The sequence below is a fragment of the Nerophis lumbriciformis genome, linkage group LG27 (assembly GCF_033978685.3).
Source record: "Nerophis lumbriciformis linkage group LG27, RoL_Nlum_v2.1, whole genome shotgun sequence".
Classification (NCBI taxonomy): domain Eukaryota; kingdom Metazoa; phylum Chordata; class Actinopteri; order Syngnathiformes; family Syngnathidae; genus Nerophis; species Nerophis lumbriciformis.
Window position 1 is genome coordinate 18,590,001 of NC_084574.2, and position 15,010 is coordinate 18,605,010.

At 37.4% G+C, this 15,010-nt stretch overlaps 1 protein-coding gene across 1 annotated transcript in view; it reads right to left on the minus strand.

The window, feature by feature from the left end:
• The window catches only part of adcy9 (adenylate cyclase 9), an 88,611-nt gene that overhangs the window by 23,439 nt on the left and 50,162 nt on the right, over window positions 1-15,010 (minus strand). Inside the window, exons 3-6 of the mRNA XM_061922737.2 lie at window positions 9,020-9,204; window positions 7,428-7,535; window positions 7,071-7,345; window positions 3,883-3,985 (exon numbers count right to left, since the gene is read on the minus strand). Of these exons, the coding sequence (XP_061778721.2) occupies window positions 3,883-3,985; window positions 7,071-7,345; window positions 7,428-7,535; window positions 9,020-9,204 (671 nt within the window). The remainder of the gene's footprint in view (window positions 1-3,882; window positions 3,986-7,070; window positions 7,346-7,427; window positions 7,536-9,019; window positions 9,205-15,010) is intronic.

Below are 15,010 nucleotides of genomic sequence, written 5' to 3' on the forward strand. Positions count from 1 at the left end.
AATGACATGATGGAGATGAGTGGTTGGCTTGTCTGTCCCTCCCATGATACAGCAAACATGCATTTTTATAAATAAAAATGTGAAGGCAACTTTTTTTGAAAAGCAAAAAGGACATATAGCCCAATCTTCAAGTGTCAAAGACAGAAATAACTGTGTATAGCACTGTGTACGGATATAAGAACTAAATGTCTTTAAAACATCAATAATAATTTAAAAACAAAAACTAGGACGATATTTAAAAAATGTCACCAGAGATGAATTCGGTGCACTACTTGGCTGTGACCAGCAGAGGTGCTACTGATGAACACACCTTCTCATTCAATGCGTTTTCTTTATTTTCATGACTATTTACATTGTAGATTGTCACTGAAGGCATCAAAACTATGAATGAACACACGTGGAGTTATGTACTTGACAAAAAAAGGTGAAATAACTGAAAACATGTTTTATATTCTAGTTTCTTCCAAATAGCCACCCTTTGCTCTGATTACTGCTTTGCACACTCTTTGCATTCTCTCCATGAGCTTCAAGAGGTAGTCACCTGAAATGGTTTTCACTTCACAAGTGTGCTTGAAGCTCATCGAGAGAATGCCAACAGTGCGCAAAGCAGTAATCAGAGCAAAGGGTAGCTATTTTGAAGAAACTAGAAAATAAAACTTGTTTTCAGTTATTTCTCCTTTTTTGTTAAGTACATAACTCCACATGTGTTCATTCATAGATTTGATGCCTTCAGTGACAATCTACAATGTAAATAGTCATGAAAATAAAGAACACTCATTCAATGAGGTGTGTCCAAACTTTTGGCCTGTACTGTATATAAATGGAATAAAAAAATAAAAAATATTGATTGATTGTCCATTTCCTCAGTTAATTGATCAAGGCAAATGTAGTTTAACGCCTATCTTGATTTGGATTGTTCAGACTGCAGGGGGTTAAAAGGCTGCTTTCAAGACTGATAGAAATTAAGCTTAAAAAGACAAATCGTTAAATGCTGGAAGTTGGAATATCAAAAATAGCGAGTTAGCTCGTGATTAATCCCAAAAAAGTATCGGAATAATCATGTATATAGGCAGATTATTTTGTTATTATATGGTTTTGTGTGTTATTTTGACCACACACTCTCTGTCACTTTAAAGGCCTACTGAAACCCACTACTACCGACCACGCAGTCTGATAGTTTATATATCAATGATGAAATCTTAACATTGCAACACATGCCAATACGGCCGGGTTAGCTTACTAAAGTGCAATTTTAAATTTTGCGCGAAATATCCTGCTGAAAACGTCTCGGTATGATGACGTCAGCGCGTGACGTCACGGATTGTAGAGGACATTTTGGGACAGCATGGTAGCCAGCTATTAAGTCATCTGTTTTCATCGCAAAATTCCACAGTATTCTGGACATCTGTGTTGGTGAATCTTTTGCAATTTGTTCAATGAACAATGGAGACAGCAAAGAAGAAAGCTGTAGGTGGGAAGCGGTGTATTGCGGCCGACTACAGCAACACAAACACAGCCGGTGTTTCATTGTTTACATTCCTGAAAGATGACAGTCAAGCTTTACAATTGGCCTGTGGAGAACTGGGACAACAGAGACTCTTACCAGGAGGACTTTGAGTTGGATGCGCAGACACTGTACCGTGAGTACGCATGCAGCTGCGGCTTCCAAACATTTGATCGCTTGCCCGTACGTGCGTGCCGCTATGTGCATGTCACGTACGTAACTTTGGGGACTTTGGGGAAATATATGTGCTGTATGAACTTTGGGGAGGTGAACGGTACTTTGGGGTATGGGATTGAGTGTGTTGTGCAGGTGTTTGTGTTGTATTGGCGGGTTATATGGACGGGAGGGGGTAGGTGTTTGTTATGCGGTATTAATTTGTGGCATATTAAATATAAGCCTGGTTGTGTTGTGGCTAATAGAGTATATATATATGTCTTGTGTTTATTTACTGTTTTAGTCATTCCCAGCTGAATATCAGGTCCCACCCGCCTCTCACAGCATCTTCCCTATCTGAATCGCTCCCACTGCCCTCTAGTCCTTCACTCTCACTTTCCTCATCCACAAATCTTTCATTCTCGCTCAAATTAATGGGGAAATCGTCGCTTTCTTGGTCCGAATCGCTCTCGCTGCTGGTGGCCATGATTATAAACAATGTGCAGATGTGAGGAGCTCCACAATCTGTGACGTCACGCTACTCGTCTGCTACTTCCGGTACAGGCAAGGCTTTTTTTATTAGCGACCAAAAGTTGTGAACTTTATCGTCGATGTTCTCTACTAAATCCTTTCAGCAAAAATATGGCAATATCGCGAAATGATCAAGTATGACACATAGAATGGACCTGCTATCCCCGTTTAAATAAGAAAATCACATTTCAGTAGGCCTTTAAACTTAAAAAAGTTCATTCCTGAAGTTAATTTAAATTATACAAGCAATTAATAACCGGTTATTAATCATGATTACTCCAAATTCAAAAGTGTGATTAATCTGATTTGAAAAATAATCATTAGAAAACTAGTTTTAAGCCAACAAATGTAAACAAACATGGTTGACAATCTTTATAAGATAGTATATGTAATTAAATTTCTGTAAGTTTCCTAATGTTATATACTGTATCTACAGAACACGCCAATTTCCTTGACCAAGAGGCTGTGCTAAGTTATTAGATATCCCATCAGAGGCGCTGTTTGACTGTGACTTTATTTTTAAAACAGGGGCAGTACATACTGATGATGAACACAAGTGTAAATATGCAAGATTGTAGCCAGTGGCTAATTTCCATCTTTCATTCCTGCGGCAATTAATGCCAAACACATAAGAACAGGGCAGCACCAAACAACAGGATAACAAGGCCTTATACAACAACACAACAATAATAATAATAGAAAGTACTGTAGGACTAAATAAACCAACTTACTAGTAACAGACCAGCAATTAAATGACCATTGAAAGTGGGATTTAAGTGTAAGAGTGCTAAAGTGCTTCAGTGTTAAGATGTACAAGAAGAGAATTGCACATTGGTCGTTACAAAGTGCTAATTTAAAAGTTTGCAAAGTGCCGGTGTAAATTGCACATTGCCCTATTGCAGTTATTTTGTGTGTGTGCAGGTATTATTGCACAGGTTAGCATACATAGTTGTGGTTATGTATGCACTATTTTACAACATTTCATACATAATATGTAATCAGACAGGTTCACCGGTTTATCACCAGCAACAACCCCTTCATAAAAACAACCCATACATTAAATATACAGTCATTAATTACATAAAATACATGCGATAATACAACACATTCAGTGGCTTTCAAGATTCATTAAGAGTGCAGTTTTGATTTTCAAGTGACTAAAGTTTAAGATGCATATTGAAAGAGTTAAGAGTTTGTAAGTCTCGAACTTTACTTGGTATCGTGTTCTATAAGTGTGATGCGCGATATGAAAAAACTGCCCAAAAGCACTTTTTATGAATGGGACCTCTGGATGCTGATCTTGTCGATTGATTTAAGTTTGTCTTTATAAATTATTTAAGTGATCTCTATGTTGTGACCTGAAGAACGACAACATCGAATATAGGAAGTTATAACTAACATGTCATTGCACTTTTAATGGACAGATCAAGTATCAAATATTTGACTCGGACCTCTCTGTATTGTGGCTACTACTAACACATACAACTTTACAACTGAGTGTGCTATGTAGTAACACAGAAACAACAGCAGGGGGCCGCACAGTTGTCAAGTACAGTAAGCTGTCTGGAACTCATCATGTGTGGGCCTTATTAATTGGGAAGGAGTGAAGATAACAAGACAAAGGCTGAGGATGTATTGTTTTACATATTTTCCCAAGAATGAAATGTTTAATGCATGTGTGACTGTGGTTTCACCTCATCTTTGTAGCTGCTGCGATAGGCTTTTTCCAAAGGTCTCTCTAAGAAGGTGAGGCTGATCTTGTTGATGGGTGGTTTGAAAAAATAATCCTTCATCAGACTGGGAAAAGGACAAATGCACAATACATGAGGGAAATATCCATGAGTAGACATGTATTGCACCAAGATGTTTCAAAAACATTTATCATTGTTCCGGTTCACCTGAGATCAGTAACTAACTGTATAATACGTACTGCACTACTATACTTAATTTAAGTGTTTGCTCAGTGAGAATTTGCATATTTCCACAGAAAGGTAAGCTTGTTCTTACTTGTTGGGAATGTAGCATACAGTTGCACTCCAAATTATTATATTGTTATTGTAAATTATAGGGCTGCAACTAATGTCTATTTTGATTGTAGACTAGTCATCGACTATTATTGCAATTAGTTGACTAATTGGATTGCAAAGTGTACACATTCAGTGGCTGTAATTTAGCCATCGGCTTTTAAATTCATCTTCAAATGTTTTCAGGCATGTGCTAACGAACAGTGAAGAAATTGAAGATAACTAGTTAATTCAGATTTATTTATTGATGCCACTCGAAAAATAATAATCCAATTAAACTTGTGTCTATTGAAATGCAAGGGCAGGCAAAGTTCAGTTAAAATCTAATGATTGCTTTGTAAGCAAAGAAAAGCCAACATAGCAGGAATAACAACAAAACAACATCAAACTTATCTAAAAACAGTCATTTGTGATGATAATGTGTTTAGAAAGCTGCACACAAGTACATACACAAAAATTAACTGGCGGACTTTGGCTAAAATGAAAGTGAAATCTATTTTTCACACAACTTTGTCTCACTGTTGCTAGCTAGCTATCTATTAAGCAAACTATCCTACCGAGGAAAGACTGTATCCTCCAAATGTCTGTTATGCCCTTGCTTTAAATGAATCAGAATCAGAATCAGAATCAGAATCAGCTTTATTGTCATTACGCAAGGTAACGAGATTGAGGCCATTCCATACAGTGCGATGTGTGCATGCTAGAAAAACAATGTGCAAATATATAAAAATATAAAAAATGCTCCCGCATCACAGACGCGCTGCCATAAAACCAAAGTCCGCTTTGCAATCAAGCAAGTTATTTGTGTCTTGACAAGTTCAGTTTTCATTCGCAGTGTTGTAGTGGCCGCAGCCATTTTTCTCTTTCTGGTGCTTAGCGGTCACTGGTCGCGCAGACACGCCCATTTTCGTTTCCATCCAGAAATACACAAGTGAAGGCGTCACCTGTTATCATTGACAAATTATATTATCCATTTTTGTCGACAAATTGTTGCACCCCTTGTAAATTACAGTGGAGTCGCTTGAATATGGTCCTGCTTATGTCGCCAACTTGACTACGTTGGGCCCACCTTGTTATTATTATATTAAAAAGTGCCTGCCAAAGCTAATGTCATACATTGCTGACATGTCGTACACGTACGTATAAAATTTAAGACCCAAAGGGATGATTTCTATGAAAATTGTTCCGTAAATGTTGACGTGCTCACTGTGGATAAGCAGCATGCCACGACATAACAACTGTATATTTACACAGCATTAATCGTGAACACAGTAACTTCTTGTTCACTGCAAAATAAGCTTCATAATATAACGACGAGGTGCAACTTATTTGCTGAAAGCGTTCAAGGAAAGCAGTTTCACAGGCAACTTATTCAATGTTAGATTACATTGTGAATTTAATTCGTTGTGACTTACATGTTATGAAAAATAAACAAATGGCCAGTATTTGGCATGTGTTTGCTGGGGTAAAAAATATATTCACAGAAATTTTAGGTATTTAAAAAAAAAAAAGATCAAAAAATCTGGCATCACCCACCAAGGGTTGCACACTAAAAAGTCAGAGCATTTTTTGATATTATTTTTTATTTTGTAAAAGACAATTCTAAAAAGAGAAATTATATATATTTAAATACAAACCTTTGTGTAAGCTTTATGTTATAGGTGACAATGCGTAATATTTGTTGTTACTATGAGACATTTCAGCTTTTTAACATAACATTTTTTTGCTCCTTGTTCTTACATTTACATTGTTGTTGTTTTTTTTTGCTTGATTTAATATCAATAAAATCCTGCGGGCCAACATAACTTGAGCTGCGGGATGCGAATGCTCCCCTGGCCACCTTTTGGAAATCCCTGATTAAACACATCTTAGCAGCTCTTTTTCTTTCTTTGGGTGGTTCTAACTAATCCACTAACCATCACAATTTATGTCAACCAACTGCTGCGATAAATCTTTTATCCCCTGTGTCGCCAAAGTCCTAATGTGCAAGAAGTGCTAATTTGAAGCCCTCGGCAGAATTGTATTTGGAGCCCCCAACCCGATTATAAAATGTTTTCACACTCTATTTGTGTGAAACAATTGGTGTACTTTTTTATTCAAACTGAATTTAATTTGATGCATTTTTGTAGTAAAACAAATTCAGTATTTATTTTTGTGGCCTCAAGACATCATTAAAACAAAGATATATAGACATTGCTATCTCTACTATGATCAGGGTTTGAACCCGGTATTTTCTGCTTTGCAAAACAAGCATTAATGAACCACTGACGGTATCAGGGGGATTCTGCCATTCTGGAAGCAGCCAGGTAGGTTTGAGGTAAAATTTCATACAAAGAAGCGCCCACTCTTTCATTACTTGACGTTTTGCATGCGCTTCTTCAGTCAAAATAGGGTCCTGTGTGGAACCAATAGTTAGTTTCGATTTAGATTTTGACGATGTTGATAACCACCTACATCAGCATTAGTTAGCCAATCCGAGATGTGTCAAAATAAGTGAATTAAAGTGTAAATGTATTTACAATAAACCGACAAAATTAAACATTTCAATAAAAGTTTAGCACATCCAGCATTAAAACTGTCGTAAAATAAAAAAGGGGTTAACATTTTTTATTTTACCATTTTTATTTTAAATTTATTTATTGAAATTAATAAATACATTTATTTTATATATATTTTTTAAATAATTAAAATAATTATGAGTGCAACTGTATATCCTCCTGAAAACAAAAGTCCTCTGGAGTGGACATTAGTGTTTGGTCTTCTGGCTACGAATGCTATCGGTAGATCATTTCACCACTGCGATGAAAATTCAGTCATGCATAACTAGCATTACCAGTCTAGGAATTCCATTTGCTTACCTGTCCTCTCTGATTACATCCACAAAGTGAGCGTCGCTCTTTTCTCGAAAGTTCTTTGCACGCAACTGAATAAGGGCGGAGTGTTCCATGCCAGTACCCGCTGGTCCGGTGCCAACAGCCATGCCCATACTGGTGCCGGTCATTGTGCTGGTGCTCGTCTTCTTCTCTTTCTCCTGAAGCATGTCGCACAGAGAGCTCTGGCTTGCCCGCACTGCGTCCTCCAGTGGGGGGGAGAGGAGACCGTTGGCCATCCTGAGGGGATTACTGGGAAGGAACTGGAAAGAGACAAGGAAACGGTTCAAAGTGCTATGCCTGAAACACACCTGCTGGTATTGTGCGTGCGTGTGTATGCTGCACCTTGGCACTGCTCGTCTTGTGCTCATCCTGGCAGCCGTTTAGCACTGCCACCTCATCGCCCTGCTCTGTCACTGAAGCCATGACCTCACTGCGGGATGCAAAAGGAGGCTGGAAAAGAAAGAGCAGTGGAAGAGTTCACATACGATCAATTTATTTTGAAGGAAACTGCTAAGACCTTGAATTTGCATAGTTCATGAGGCATGTAAGACAACAACTGGTCATGTTACAACTCGAAAAGCACTCAGAGAATGCAGACACCTTGCTATGCACGATCTCCAAATAGTAAAGAATCCTTTAAAAAAATCTTGATTCCGGACGGCGATCCGGATCAACCTCAAATTTACTTTTACCTTATCTCATTTCGGATATTTTCTGAAAGTTTAATCAAATCTGTCCATAGTGTTGCTAACAAACAGACAGACAAACAAACCCAGACAATTGAAGGATAAATGAAATAGCCAAGTCTGCAATGTCCTTGTTGTGTTGGTCTGTTTCTTCCAAACTTGCTGTAAGAGAGTTCACTCATTGAATCACGATCAGGACTTTGGTTTGGTGTTGAATTAAATAAACAGAATGAACCCTCTTGTCAGTCCTCCACTCTCTTTGTCTGTGTGCGCTAAGGCGGAACATACTCACACAGAGAAGTTTAGCCTTGTAATGTAGTAGAAAGGATCTGGATCACCTTTAAAATCTAGTCACTTGTTACTTATCCCATTTCTGACATTTCCTGAAAGTGGTATCTACCTCAGTAGAAGCATTTAAGTCCCATCTTAAAACTCATTTGTATACTCTAGCCTTTAAATAGACCCCCCTTTTAGACCAGTTGATCTGCCGTCTCTTTTCTGCTCTGCCCCCTAGAATATCAGAATCAGAATCAGAATATGAAATACTTTAATAATCCCAGAGGGGAAATTAACATTTTCAGCACAATCCCATTCAAGAGCGGACAAACATTACAGGGAAACAGAACAGGATCGCTGACGGGTCTGCCAACTTCCGGCGCCCCTTGCAAAAATGTTAAAACATGTTTTCAGTTATTTCCCTTTTTTTTGTTAAGTACATAACTCTGTGAAATAAGTCTTAACTCAAAAAACTTGTCAAATCAACCTCACCCATTGAAATTAATTTAAATCTATTTAATTGATGTTTGCCCCCCCGCCCAAAACATCACAATTCTAACATGCAACCTGCCTTTTAAAAAGCAAACTGTTGGATAAGAAATCGGCAGCTTTACCATATTTTCATGGATAAATGCTCGCTGTTTAGATGTTATCTTAACATTCTTGGCAGGCGGTAACTCATTCTGCTTCGGGATGGTGCAGACTAGCAGTGATACGCTCAAATTGCTTTGCCAAGTTGCAACACACTTCTTTCTATAATTCAATTAATATAATCCATTTCTTCAGCTTACTCACTTTTTTTTTATTTTCCATGGTTTAAAAAACTAAGTTATGTTGCTTGCTAGCTATATGCTAATACTAACGAGCAAAGCAGAGAGACAGCTTTCATTCTAACACACTTTTAAGTTGAGGTACCACTGTATTTGCATTTTTTCCCCCAAACACAATGATTTAGTTTTATTTGTGCCCTACCCCAGTCCTATCTGGTGGTTGGTTGGGCAGCAAAGGCTCAGCAGCTTGGCCTCCCCCAAGGATGATGTCCGGGGTATGGCTCGGAGTACAGGAGGGCATCCCTACAAAGTCACCTCCCAGTTGAGAACAGCCACACTGTATGTCGCGTCCCCATTTCCGTCCTGAGATCAGGTAGGTTTTTAACCCTGAGAAGAAAAAAAGCAAAGCAAAAACATTTAGCTTTCTTATTTTGACTTAAAAGTAGAGACAATAAAAATGTAGGAGACGACTGTATTTCATAATATTGATGGTGTTATAAATGACCAAAATAATAGTGTCCAAGCAGGTGGTAATGCAACACTGTTTGTTTCACCAACCCTGTTTACACATCATCCCAAAGCTCATGTTCACACTGCTGTAGGGGCAACAAGGAAATACGCAAACAGTGGATTAGTGTGGTGGCCTATAGCCAACTGTAATCAGCCTGTCCAAACACACACTAACCCGACTGGATGGCCTCTGTGCTCAAATAGCTGAAGGTGTAATACGTTAGCATTTTAACGAACAGAGTATTTGCTGATCACAAAGGCATGTTGGTACAGGGATTTTTGTGTATCTCAGCAATCTAAGTTTTTTCAGAAGAAAGTAACAGTTAAGGTAAACTTTTGTTTCCCTTAAGCATTCCAGTTCAGGCCATTGCTCTGTGAGATTTACATTACCCTAAAAGTGAAAGGTAATTAACTGCCAAACTGTTATTATAAGAAAACATTATTCAACATCAATTTTCGGCCTATATCCTTGAGACACAATCCTAAAAAAATGTATTCTGTATTGCTTCGTCAGCATCGCCAACATATAAAGTCATGCTCAAAAAGTTTAAGTGAATTTTCATTTGTAGTATAGTTGCAAATGTTATTGAAATTCATTTACTTTGACAATGTAGCAATCATCTTGCACCATTCTGAAAGATCCTAGAAAGGATTAGACATAAAGAACATACCTTTTTTTTTGTGAAAATTTAAAAAATAAATAAAATGATGCGTCATTGAGACCCAGAATATACCCATTCATTATTTCACAGGATGAATAATGTTGGTTTGTTGGTTGGGTAGGTTGGTTAGAGTTTATTTCGAACATTTATACAATTTCAATACGATACATCCCATATTTTCCATTTCTCTTCATACCCAAAAAGGAGTAGGAAGGAGCTAAGCTTATTTAATCCTACCGCATTTCACCTCACAGCAATTACTAACACATATTTAATTTTTGTTCTCAATTTGTAACACCATATACAACAAGGATTTCGAAATACAACAGTTCTGGTAATAAATAGTTAAGTCAGTTATGATTCACTAAATGACATAATATCTTATTTTCAAGAAGTTCAATACGTTTATCACAATTCTTCTTCCTTGTACTTTGTAAATAAACACTTTGAGTTCAGTTTTTTAAAACTGGATCATATTAGTATAGTACATTGTTTGACTTCTTTGCTTAATCCATTCCATAATTTATTCCACATACTGATATGCTAAAGTTGTAAAGTTGGGCTTTACTGTACATAGACATTACTTTATCAATGAAAAGAAGAACATACATAAGAGCCTACTTGAGCATCAGCAATTTAAAATCATTAACTCAGTAAGAGTTGGTAAAAGTCTTTGGTACAATATGATTCCAAAATGTGGGTGAGTACAAATATATAAGGCTGCAGCTATCGATTATTTTAGTAATCAAGTAATGTATCGAATAGTTTGTTCGATTAATCGAATAATCGTATAAAACATACTTTATAGCTTCAATGCGTATTTTAGGGAACATCGTTGAAATAAACAAAAACAATTCTGCTTGTCATAACCTTCATTCTTTTTTTCTAAATGAAACAAATAATCAAAATTGAACGTGCACTTTTAACAATAGTAAAAATTTAAAAAATTATAAAAATAAAAATATTCACTGTTCGCCGTCACACAGATCATAGTACCCACACACTATAGCTATTACAGCGACCGTGCAGACACTATATTTACGTTTTTAAAGTACGGTAGTGGGCACTCTATGCGGTCTGGATTTTAGCAGTTTTATTAGTTACACTCATTAAACGATTAATCAAAGCAACAGAATATTAATCAGAGCTTTTTTTCTAATAGTATTAATCAATTTAACCTATTAATCGTAGCACCCTTACATAAATCCAGGCTTTTTGCAAAACAACTGAATCTCAACTATTCACAAATAATAGCCATTCTCCTTGTGGTAGGTATAAGATAACCATCCGATGTGTCCCGTACTGTTTTAATTGTTTATCTATTTTCTGCCATTAGAAATCAATAAGAGAAAGATTAAATAAATGCACATTAATCAACTAAGAAGAGAAATCAACAATAAATAAATCATTGTTATTTTCCATTGGATAGGATAGTCTCTTTGTCAATGTTCTAAACTCCTGTTTCAATGCCAGTGTTATATTAAGAAGAATATGGTGGGATGGGCTATAGTGGAGTACTGTGAGAAGAATGACGATAGCTGATGTCCTATTATTCTTCTAGACATTTAAACTAGATGGGACATAATCATCAGCACCTTTTTTTGTTTCAAGACATTATTCATTAATTGTCAATTATACACAGAATAATTGATTAAATATTATTCACATCTCAAAAAAGATACTGTACAGTAGAGCTGGGTACTTGAATAACAATACAATAATGCAGTATTGTAATATGGCGATATATTGCGAAATATAACGACACAATTAATCGACATCGAATCAACATTGAAGTTTTTGTTAGTGCAAAACCAAACCGAGAGAGGCGGAGGTGTTGGTTTTTTTTCCCGCCGTCACCGGCATTTGAGTGACATACATGTTCGCCAATCAGAATTGTTAAATCTTATGCCCTTTGCCTTCTAGCTAATCAAAAGTGGTTAAGGAAACAGCAAGTTTGTATGCGCCGCAGTGGAGCAGCCTTTACGCTAATTAAAAACACCACTTGCACCATGGAACCATTAAGTTTTGATGGTGACTAGACTAAACCTGGGCTGATAGTCAATAAATCAATCAATCGAACGATAAAAGAAAATTAAGTTGCCTAAATGAGTGTGTTTGTTTTCTTTGTCTCTCGCTTCAAACAGAGAGAAAGCATCTGAGCACGTTAATTCAACAGTATAATTAACTTAACGCAGTAAGCCCTCTTTGCAGTCATTCACAATTTTTGTCCCGGTAGGCAGAGAGCAAGACTGCTAGCTTACACCCACAGGAAGCACGTACAGAGTGGCTTGCTACTCGCAACTCGCTAGTGAGAAGTCCTGTAAAGTAACAAAAACTACGGAGAAAAAATAAGATTAAAAAGCCTAATGTCCTGTTGTGGGAATATTTAATCTTCAACCTGGATGGGCAATATGAGCCCATCAACATAGACCAGGCGTCGGCAACCCAAAATGTTGAAAGAGCCATATTGGACCAAAAATACAAAAACACATTTGTCTGGAGCCGCAAAAAATTAAAAGCCATATTACATACAGATAGTGTGTCATGAGATATACATTGAATCAAGAGGACTTAAAGGAAACTAAATGACCTCAAATGTAGCTACAAATGAGGCATAATGATGCAATATGTACATATCGCAAGCCTAAATAGCATGTTAGCATCGATTAGCTTGCAGTCATGCAGTGACCAAATATGTCTGATTAGCACTCTACACATGTCAATAACATCGACAAAACTCACCTTTGTGCATTCATGCACAAAGTTGAAAGTTTGGTGGAGAAAATGAGACAGAAAAAGGATAAAACACGTCCTAGGAAGTCGGAGAAAGTTATATATGTAAACAAACTAAGGTGAGTTCAAGGACCGCCAAAATTAGTAGGACAAAACGGCGCTCGCCAAATACTCGAATCAGTGAAGCATGTTTAATACAAACTGTGTGATTTATAACAATTAGGGAGGTTTGTGTCATGTTTGTCCTCCTACAGAAAACATACTAAAACAAAAAATATTTTTTTCCCCCTCATCTTTTTCCATTTTTCATACATTTTTGAAAAAGCTCCAGAGAGCCAATAGGGCGGCGCTAAAGAGCCGCATGCGGCTCTAGAGCCGCGGGTTGCCGAACAGGCTGGAGCACTCGGGCAAAAGGCAGCGTACACCTCATAAACTGTGATCCAGAAAATATATTTGAAGCCTGCGAAGCCAAACATCAGTTGGTGAGGTATTCACATTATTAAAAGTTATATTGTTAGGTAACTTTTCTGAGAAACATCACATTCCTGACTGATATAAACATGTCCACTGTAGAGGACACTGCTTCTCAGAAAGTAAAAGTTGAAAGACACTAAAGCGAACAATATTGTTTTACACTGGATGTTTACATTGTCACTTTAAAGACACGCAACTGTACGTTTTTTTAATATTTGCTTGAAACATTGGATGTTTCCGCACAATTCTTCGCACTTAAAAATTAATGTTTGTAGTTATAAATATGCTTGAACAGGTATGTCAAACATGCGGCCCAACAGGTTCAATTCGGCCCGTGAGAGAAGTTTGCTAAGTATAAAATTGAGCTGCATTTTTAAATGAAAGAAACTGCTGTTCTAAATGTGTCCACTGGATGTCGGAGTAGAAATTCTTTTAGGCAAGAAAATAGTTTATACAAGCAAGTACATCAAGCAAGAGTTACACAGTAAAGCGTGGCTACAACAACTCCCCCTCGACCCAAGATAAAACAAACAGGAGCAAAATAAACAATTGGTAACCCCACTTAAAATGCTGCATGAGACACTGCACATTGATATAGTTCTGTGAAAATGATTGTCTTCTGAGCAAATATAAAGGAATTGAAGAGTGTGTGGTTTACTGCAATACTGTCAGTCTTATTTTTCTATTTTTGGTTTGTTGAAATTGCACACACATTGCACAGCTTCTTTTTTTCTATCAATACACAGTGATGCCTAGAAGGCAGGGAGTAACTCAACCCTCTCGAATAGTTTCTACCTCAGTTTGTGTGGTTTGTTGAGTTAGCACAGGATTAATATGTGGAAATGACAAATGAGGTAGTTGATACATAGAAGAGTTTTTTTATGCGTTATTTTGTTTTTTTGTTCAATCCGAGATGGGCTGTAAATGAAAGTTTAATTGCTTTGTAGATACACTGAGATTAAGTCTAAGTTAATTGTGTTCTTCATGGTGTTTTTGAAACTGCACCAATGTTTTTCTCAGAATTTTCAAATAACTTGAAGTGTTTTGTCAAGAGGATTATTTGTGATATGTACATTTTCAGAAGGTGCTTGTTCTATTTTGGTCCAAAGTAAAACAAAGGAAACAATCTGAAGTTGTCGTAGTTGAATTTTTAAGTTGATTTTACCCGTTTGGCTCATAGAGATGGCACTCCACCCTTTTCCGGGCGAGAACCATGGACTCGGACTTGGAAGTGCTGATTCTCATCCCAGTCGCTTCACACTTGTCAGTGAACCATTTCAGTGAGCGCTGAAGATTCTGGCCAGATGAAGCAATCAGGACTACATCATCTGCAAAAATCAGAGACCCAATCCCGCAGCCACCAAACTGGATCCCCTCAACGCCATAAATGCGCCTAGAAATTCTGTCCATAAAAGTTATGAACAGAATCAGTGACAAATGGCAGCCATGGCGGAATCCAACCCTCACTGAAAAAGAGTCCGAATTAATGGACCAAGCGGACCAAGCTCTGACACCGATCATAAAGGAAGCAGATCGCCACAATCAGACAGTCCGATACCCCATACTCTCTCAGCACTCCCCACAGGACTTCCCAAGGTACACGGTTGAATGCCTTCTCCAAGTCCACAAAGCACATGTAGACTGTTCGGCAAACACCTATGAACCCTCAAAGACCCTGCCGAGAGTATAGTAGTACTCTTCTCCAGTACACCTGAATAGACCTTAACGAGAAAGCTGAGGATTGTGATTCCACAATAGTTGGAACACACCCTCTGGTTCCCTTCTTAAAGAGAGGAACCACCACCCCGGTCTGC